The 9,742-nt window shown below is 39.8% G+C and overlaps 1 protein-coding gene across 1 annotated transcript; it reads right to left on the reverse strand.

Moving 5' to 3' along the window:
- Positions 1–413: 413 nt before the first annotated feature.
- DYNLRB2 (dynein light chain roadblock-type 2) lies at positions 414–9,508 on the reverse strand. The gene is made up of 4 exons (XM_082607131.1): positions 9,388–9,508; positions 7,164–7,239; positions 1,501–1,668; positions 414–663 (listed from the first exon to the last, which is right to left on the reverse strand). Exons 1-4 carry the CDS (start codon positions 9,388–9,390, stop codon positions 620–622), a joined length of 291 nt encoding a protein of 96 aa, XP_082463257.1. The 5' UTR covers positions 9,391–9,508; the 3' UTR covers positions 414–619.
- Between the last annotated feature and the right edge of the window lie 234 nt (positions 9,509–9,742).

Genomic DNA, 9,742 nt, shown 5'->3' on the forward strand with positions numbered 1-9,742 from the left:
ATCTAGTAAAGTAAATAAACCCTCCGGAGTTCTCTAGGCAGCTTTTGACGTGTGCATCCTTCCTCAGGACCCGCTCCTGGTCCCCTCAGACTGGTGTGTTGGAAGGACAGGCCTGAGGAGTTTCGCAGGGGGCAGTGCTGACCCAACTGAGAACTGCGCTCTTGACTTCTTACCACCCTCGTTTAAGCTGGGAAAGCACCTATAGGTCCCTGAGGGCTGGGACACCCTGCTTCCCTCCTAGCCCCACTCTGCTCCACTGAAACTCCCTGGCATGTCAGTGAAATGGGCAGAATCACACTTCTATTCTAGTTCTTGGTGGCCAGTACTTCTAGACGAAAAGAACTGTCTCAAGGAAGGCTGTCTTCTCACTAGAATTCTTTGGTTTTGTGTATCGTAAAAAAATGAGGCATACATACAAGAATTTATTTATTATATAGCTAAATCACAAATTTACAATACATTCGAAATGGACTAAATGAGACATGTAGAAGAGTTTAAATGTAAAAATAGAAAGGAATGTCCAAAAGATCATTTAGATTGGATTATAATTTTAGGAATCTTTAAAGAGTGAAGTTGTTTTCAGCCTGGAGTCCCAGGACAGAACGTGGCCATTGCAGGTCTATTCACATGGATTCTGAATGACAATCAGAAGATGTTCCTTATCTGTGGAGATATATGGACAAAGTTAATCCACCCTAAAAATTAAATTTAATAAATGAATACTTCAGCTAATCTGCTTTTCTCTTCAACACATCACTTGGACCTTGTGTAGATCAGTGGGCTCCCAGCCTGGCTGCACATCAGAATCACCTGTTGAGCTTTCAGAAAATACCATTACCTGGGGCCAAGCCCCAGAGGTTCTGTCTTTATTGGTCTGGGGTGGAGTCCCAGGTGTCAGTAATTTTTTTAAAGCTCTCCAAGTGATTCTAATGTGCAGCTTGGGTGAGAACACAGGTGTAGGGAAAGCTTTATTTAGTTTGGGGGTAACTCTGATTTTACAGTTGTACTACAGCGAAGTTTGTTCTAGACTAGATTTAGGAACAGGAGCCCTGTTTTACACTGACATCCACAAAAACTGTGAATGTACCTCCTTCAAGGAAAGAAGTATTTCTGTGGCTGCTGTCTTTTGATAGCCCCAGTGAATGTGCTGTACTCCAGGGAAGGTTTAAGACCCTACAGACCTTTGATCTGCCCTCTACGTTATCCCCTGGACAGGAGACATTTCTCCCACTCTTCAGAAAGTCTGTGTGCTACGTTCACATAACAGGAAACCTACACCTCCTAAATGTTTTGATTACTAACAACAAAAACAAACGGGCAAAATACAACGTCTTCACTAATTTCACGGAATTTTCACATTCAAACTTCTTCATTTTGTAATTGAAGAGCAGTATGTGTCCTATTGCATGTTAAAATCCACACTCCCCGTTATTTGAGACAAAGCTTTTATCCAGTAAAGTAGAAAGATGCCTTAAATAATGAAAAGAAATGCCACATTACCTGGAGCTACCATGATTTCATGTTTCTTTGATCTGATCCTAAGAAAAGTTAGGTCGTTCTGAGGATCAATGTCACGGACTGTGCTCTTGGCTTTCGCGGTCAGCTGATGAAGGAGACCCGCATATTGAACTGTTGTTGAGTTGTCTAAGGTCGTTCGGATGGGAATGCCTGGTACGAGATTTAATTTGGGGTTAAACATTTTTTGTTTTGATTATAAAAGTAATATGTGCGTCGTAGAAATACTGGAAAATACTGTAATTGTAAAAAGGAAGAAAAAGTGATGGCTCATATCACTCAAAGGTAACAATTTTATTTCCTTCCAGTCGTTTTGCCATTATGTGGATTTTAAAATTTAGTTGCATCAAACTATAATTACATATTGGACTGTTGCTTTTTTCTTCATTTAAATTATAGCATACAAGCTGTCCTTGTTGACGATGCCATCAACATTATTTTTAATGGCTGTAGACTTTTGTATTTTTTTGGATATATCATAATATAATCAACCCCCTACTGTTGGATTGTTAGGTAGTGTGTTTTTGTTTCTGTAGCTAATGGTGATGAACATTTTTTACACAAATCTTCTGGAAGTTGTTAATTGATTACTTCAGTACTAAGTTAACATATTACTATTACTATACGGTGCATTCCCCTAAGCATCCTGTCTACGGTGAGTCCACTGTGAAATGCTTGGTCTGTGACATGGTGCTAGTCTCTCCCCTGAGGGCAGAAATAGAAAGGGGATATCACTGCACATGCTAGAGGGTATATCAAAAGGGATTTTCAAAATTTCTTTGTAACTTCCTCATACGGTATTTTGCAAACCTTAATTTTTATGCTAGAAAATACAGCAACAAAGACTCTGCAGTTCGGCTGGGCATTCCCTGGTTTGCACTCACTCTTGGTTTAAGCATGATTAAATTTGGCTACTTGTGTGCTCTATTGTTTCATTATATGAGTTTAAAACAGAAGCTATTAATTTAACTGGAAAAATCTAGCCAGACGAATATGCAAGTATAATTCAATTCAGTTCATATCAATCCAGCTCCATTCAGGTCACTCAGCGCTTATTATGGAACAGGTGCTGTGCTAGGTATTTTACATATACTATGTCTAATCAGAACTGGCCTTCATATTATTTTGAAAACTACCAGATCAACCAGGGAATTCCAGGGATTTGATTTGCAGATGTGCCTTGCGTTTAGGGAGACATATGAAGGTGAATTTGGGATCACTGTCAAGTTCCTCAGGAACCTGAATTAAGGCCAATCAATAAAAAAGGCTGACGTGGCTCTCTTGGGTTTTCCCTCAGAGAATGTAGCTCCAGAAACTGGTAAACAAGATGAGCGCTTCTAACTTGGGACTTTACCTGTTTTTCATGAAACTCTTTGAGAGCCTCAACTCTGACTTTGGAACAGACTAATTTCTTTTTAAGAAAACCATTCTCTCCAGAGTGGGTCTTGCCAAAGAAGGCAATGACAATATTTACAGGAAAACCTATTTAAGTAGGGTTTTACAGAAAACTTGTTAATTTCTGTATTATTGTTTCTTGGCCACTTTTTCTCCAGAAGTCAGTTCTGTCTTTCACAACTGATGAACCATCACAAGGCATGTGTCTTTAACAAGCAGGAAACTGAAGTATAGCAAGCACTCAACCTTTCAAGGGCACCTTTTGACCAAACAGTTTTATTTTGCATCATGAAGACCGACTACCTACAAAGTCTGCATTGCTCAGTGTCAAAAAAGAAATACAACCAGAATAAATTATTTAAACTGTAGATGACAGGATTATGAATCAGATACTCAGGCCTACTTAGTCAGTCTATTCATGATCCAAGTCAATAAATAAAAGGGCTAGCCTTTCTGAATAATAAGTGCACACCGTGGAAACTCTTGGAGTTTTTCATATCCACTGTAGACCCTTGGGAAAAAAATCAATCAACAAATATTTATTGAGTTCTTGCTTGAGACTATGTGAGGTAATTAAAAAATAATTTATTAGGAAGTAATTTTAGCACATGGTATAAAATTCACCCACTTCCCCTTCTGAGAGGTAACCCCTGTTCTCAGTTTCTTGGGTGTCCTTGCAGAGATATTCTAAGTCTATTCCAGTTTGTTTGTGTTTGTATTCTTTAACTGTATCATTTTCTATTCTGTACCTTAACTTTTTTCATTTAATACACTCGGGAAGTTGTTCCATTCAGTCCGCATAAGGCTAGGTCATTCATGTTAATGTCTGTGTAATGTGACTGTTGAATGGATGCTTTGTAATACATGTAACTAATATATCTTCCTGACAGGCATTTGGGCTGTTCCCAATTTTTGACTTTTATAAACAAGGCTACAGAATATGTCTGTGTGCATGCCATTTCACATTTGTATATATGGGTAGGATAAATGCCTAAAATGTAACTTCTAGAACAAAGAGTATATACTCTATCTTCCTGAACTTAATGACACTACTTTACAGTATGACTCTTCATGATCCCAGTAAGCTGCTATTCTTCAACTGTACATTTGGTTGATAGATTATATTTCAAAAATAAAAGGAATTGGCTGGATGGCTGATAAAACCTGATGAAACTCAAATGACGGATTGTTAGAAATGTCAAGAATATTTAAAATTAAGAGTCTGCAGAAATCAGGCTTATATACATAAGAATATATGACAGATATGACTGTCTGGGAAACAAATATACATGTTCACCAGTATCTAGTTCTGTGATCAGTACTGCAATACTGTAAACAATGAATTATTTTGTAAATGGGAAACCAATGTTAACAAAGAATTTAACAAAAACCTATACTCCTCAGCAGTGGGCTAAATTGATAAGTCCACTTTATTGTCATGAATAAGAAGTCTATGTTTCAATAATAGTGAAACCAAAGGACACTATTTAACATGGCAGAGGATGAGATCTAAATGGATAAACGTGGTAGAAGGCCTACCTAGCCACAATTAAAACCTAAATTTTTTTTTTAATGATTTGCCTAGAATTAGTGGACTAAAACCATTGGTACAGAACAAGAACACATGAACACTAGCTTAGTTAAATATTTTCAGTGTTAAATTTCATGGGACTTCTGAAAGCTGCAAAGCTGCACTGTAATAGATGGCACTTTCATCTAAAATTGAGTAGGCTGTTGAGATGGAGTATTTCATTTCATTCTGGTCACACAACTTATACCATATGCTGTTAGTAAACATCCTTGTCATATCCTCTGGTTGTTAGTAATCTGACCATAAAAATAAGCCCCTCATTTATATTTTTGGGAAGAAGGTTAATTTGGCTTTCAGAAAAGTGCCCTGAATCCTAACACAACCTTATCCTAGTAGAGGTTAATTAGAAGTTTATGGGTATTAAAACTAGTATTTTGTTGCCTTTGGATGAGAAAAGTGTTAATTGGGAGACCTCAGGAAAATAAAAGTCATTTTTAATTCTACCACTCAGAGATAGTCACCGTAACATAGCCCTGCCTTTCCTTCCATATTTCAGTGTGTATGTCTGCCTGGCCGTATTTAGGATTAGAAGATGCTGGCTACTGCTTCGTCTCCTGCTTTTTTTCATCTAATATTGTGAGTAGTTTTTCATGACTCTAAATATTCTTCAACATTTTAAATAGAGTAATGGTTCACTGAGTAAATATTATATAATAAATTTTAAAATTTGCCTACTGTTGGGATTTATGTACTTGTCTGTTTATTTACTGCTATTATATATGGTGCCTCCGTAATATCCTTGGCACCTGAATCTTTTCTTCATCACTTCTTAAACAAATTTCTAGGAGTGGAATTACAGATCATAAGGTATGGATATTTTTCAGACATTGGATGCATATTGCCAGGATTATGTACTTTAGACTAAGTCTTCCAAAGTAACACATTAGATACATTGTCCAGGGTGTCACAGGTGAATGCATCTGAACTGGGTTGAATAGTGTCCCCTCCAAAATTCAAGCCCACCCTAAACCTCAGAATGTGACATTATTTGGAAATAGAGTCTTTGAAGATGTAATTAGTTAAAATGAGGTCATACTGGATCAGTGTGGGACCTAATCCAACGACGGGTCCTTATAAGAAGAGAAAACAGAGCACAGAGAGGAGAACGTACACGATGATGGAGGCAGAGACTGGAGTGATGCACCTACAGACCAGTCAACAGCAAGGATCGCTGGAAATCACCAGAAGCTGGGCAGAGGCAAGGAAGGATCCTCCTGTGGAGCCTCTGAAGAGAGCCTGGACCCACTGACACTTTGATTTCAATTTCTAGCCTTCCAGAACTAAGAGAAAAGAAATGTCTAATCTTTTTTAAGCCACTAAGTGTGTGGTGCTTTGTTATGGCAGCCAAAGAAAACAAATAAAGCATCTCTGTGAAGTCACGCAAATAACCCATCTCAGGGGGTATGGCAGAGTTTATGCAAATGCCTGAAACTAAAATCAGTTCAACCAGAACCATGGACTTGGGCTGGACCGCTTCCTGGAAATATGAGGCATAGCTCTTGACTTTCCTGTAGGCTGATGTTAAATCCTCTCCCTCCTGATCACTCAAGCTGGGTGAATTTATTATATTCATTTGACACTGAGTTTATTAAAATTTTATTTTATTATTTTGTAAAACACATCAACTGTTTTATCTGTACAAATAAATTAAAACTTCCCACATTCACAGAGCTATTTAATTACAATTCTGTTAAGTGTTAAGTATTGTGCCAGGCACTTGACAATTATTATTTCACTTAATTGTCACAGTCACCAGTAAAGTAGGTTATTTTGCATTTTTAATGATAAGGGATTGAAGTTTAGAGTTTAAACAGACTTTCAGTGGGTAGTTGCTCACTAAATATTTATTGATGGATTTGCTCCAGAATAATGATTAGCTATGAGAGTCTGTTGCCAAGCACTGAGTTGGCAATGTACCAAATCCATAGTTGTACCATGGATTATGTGAAGTAGCTACTCTTATTTCAACTAGTGCTCTGGGGTTGGTGGCACCTCTTGCCCTTGCAAATGCCTGAATCAGCAATGAAGCCAGCAGAAGCCTTTAAGAGGCTGCCACCATAGCTGAGCATGGAACAGTGTGCCAGAGAAAAGGCTTTGGGGATTGTTAATAGGCAAGTCTCTGGTATAAGTCTACAGATTTCATAGGTGGAAACGTATTGGCCCTTCTTAAACTATAACCACAAAGACTATACTATAAATTACATTAAAATTAATTCTCAAAGATTTCATTAACTACGGTAAAGGAACAATTTCTTTTAAAAATGAAGATTGAAACTCTGTACGCTTTAGAATGTTAAAACGAAAGCAAACTGCCAACAATGGTATTCTTTCTATCTTCAATATAATAGTTTTATTGATACTCCTGAAATGTTAGAAGAGAGTTACCAAAGCTTTAAAAATTAGACAATGTGCAGCATTTCTTAGGAATATACAGATGTTTTTAGGCATGTCTTATTAATATTTATCTCCCTACCTCTTAGCAGAGTTCTTGGCATGTAATTAATAGATACTCAACAGATCTATGATGAGTAAATGCTCTAGCTAAAATATACAAGATATACTTTTGATTTAAAATTCCAAGATGTTTGCCTAAGGCTTCACACAACAAACAGGCTCTTGGTCGGCTTCTGCCCCTCAAGAAGGCAGCCTGTGAGGTGTTTACCTTCTGCATTTACAACCATCGTTCCTATAACCCCTTTATGGCTCTGGATCCTCTTGAGGGTTTCCTCCACCTCTGCCTGGAAGAGATCAGGAAGAAAATTAACCAGAGAGTCTCTGTGGTGACCCCAGTCCTAATTAGAGTAATGTTCTGAAAGACCCCTATTCTCCAATCTCCTTAAACTAAGATTTAGAAGCTCAGATTTTTGGAAGAGAGCTTTGAAATTGTCAGGTCCCATATGCAAGCCTATGTAAGACCCTCTGTGTACAACCCTGACAAATATCTTGGCTTGAACTCTTATTGAGACAGAAAGCTTCTTGCCTCACAAGAGCTCACTCCATTTTTATCTGTCTCTATTTACTGGAAAAGTATCCTATGTTGTTGAACAGAAATCTGCTCCTGGTCATCCTTCATTCATTGATCCTTCTGTATTCAAGTGAAAAATCCCTTTTCTACATTATAGATTTAAAAAATATTTATGGAGCTATATCACTGCCTCCTTCTGTCTAAAAGCATCACTTAATGAGAAATCATATTCTCAGTCCTAAATGCCACCTAATTGGGAGTTCAGATGGTTAAATTCAAAATATTCTGTAAAAACAGTGTATTCCAGGATTCTGAATCACATGCATAGACTATATATATTGTACCAGTTTCTTGCCTTCTACAAATGCTAAAATCAAGAATAATTTTTTCCAGCCTGCATATTTTCCATAACTGAGTAATCACTGGATATTCTGAATTCAAACAGTATTCTGCAGAGTCTCTTGATGAGGATTTATGATATATTTTTCTTTCCAGCATTGTACAGGTGAACGTTATGTTGCTTTAGTCAAAAGACAGTTTTCTTTTGCCCCTAATGTGGGTGGGAGCACTTATTTCCTCCTTCCACCACTATAGCAGGTGTTTTCTAAATTTCAGGCATTCATGTACTAGATTTATAATTTTTGCCATTATGAATACCATCTATATTATTTACCCAGCACATTCTTAAAATTATTTCACTGCTAAAAGCTTAAATAAATGCATTTTAAAAGGAAATTATAGATCACTACCACAAATGTAAATCTGGTATCATTTGTCATAGGCAGAAATAACCATAAAGACAAACAAAACAAAGAGAGAACATATTATTAAATTTTACCCCAATGAAAGCTCTGAGCCTGAGGTCTGCCCTTCAGGTGAAAAATCAAAACTACCAAAGGATGTGGTATTAACGACCTAACAGTGCCAGAAACTCTCTCCTGGATACAGTCTAAAGGCTGGAAAAAAAAAAAAAAAAAGGAATAACTTTCTCTGATGTGATTCACTCTGTGGTTTTTGGTTTTCTGAGCCATCTTAAAGTAGCAACTAACGTCTGCATCTCACGTTGGGAAACACTTATCTTAAAGCGTAATAGCTGTACAGGGATCAATGACTTACTACAGTTTTTTTGCCATCTATAAGACAACGTCCACAGGTCCTTACAACCGCTGCCCTCGTTTTATCTTTTTCTGTCTTACTTCTCTCCCAGACGCCTCTCGCTGATCTTCCTGGCCTTTCCCTCTCTTTTCCCAGGTGTTTTCTCCTTTGGTGATTTTTGAGCCCCCCTAATACGGTCTCTTAATTCCCAGCGCCAATTCGCTTTTCATTCCTGTCTTAAAAAGAAACTCTTTGCTTTCACTTTGTTCATTTTCAAACCTTCCCGTCTCCATTTTCCTTTTCTTCTCCTCCCCCTCCCATTCCTGCTGTCTCTTTATTTTCCTTTCTTCTCTCTCAATAACTCCTTCTCCCCTCTCGCCATTTCCTTGTGCTCCTTGTCCCCTCTTTCTTCCCTCTCAGGGTGATTTTTCTCCTCTCCCTCGCGCCGCTCCCCTTTTCAAACTTGCCTCGCTGTCGAGGAGATTTCTCATTCCCCTCAGGATCTTTCATCCCCTCCGTATCTCTCTTCTCTTTCTCCATATCCTCCCTCCACAAGTATCACCCCTCAGAAGTCACCCCCCCCCCCCAGATATCTATGCCCCAAGATAGCTTCCCCTATCTAGACATCTTCCCTCCCTCCACGGTCGCCCTCTGGTCCCTCCAGGGTCTCCGTGTCACTCCTCCAAGAAGTTTCTGGAGCCCCCAGCCTTCGCCCCGGCCCCGGGCCCGGCCGAGCCTGGGTCGGCCCCAGGAGCGGGACAGCGAAGGTCCCCTGCCGGTCGCCGCCCTTGGAGCGGCGGGTCGCGGACAGAGCCCGAAGATTTACCATCGCGCGGGCGGCGAGACTCTGAGCTCAGTACGATGCCACCGCTGCCCGGGATGTCAGCAACGCTGCGAGCCGTTGCTACGAGACAGGGGAGGAAGTGACCTACCGGAAGCAAGGGTGCCCGCGCCTGCGTGCGCGCGGGTCGGGCCCCTCCGGGTAGGCTCTCCCGCCCCGAACTGGCTTGACGCCTCCCGGCCGCCGTAGGCGGAGGCGGGGGACCGTGGCTCCGAGCGCTCACCTGAGGCGCGCCCGGCGCGCGAGCCGCTGGGCATGAGGAGAGCTGAGGGGCTTAGGCCAGGCTCCGGGTCATTCGTTCGTCCTTTCACTCATTCATTCCTTGAGGTACGCGTTCGTG

This window comes from Mesoplodon mirus (genome assembly GCF_964341445.2).
Source record: "Mesoplodon mirus genome assembly, chromosome: 19".
NCBI classification, from domain to species: Eukaryota; Metazoa; Chordata; class Mammalia; order Artiodactyla; family Ziphiidae; genus Mesoplodon; species Mesoplodon mirus.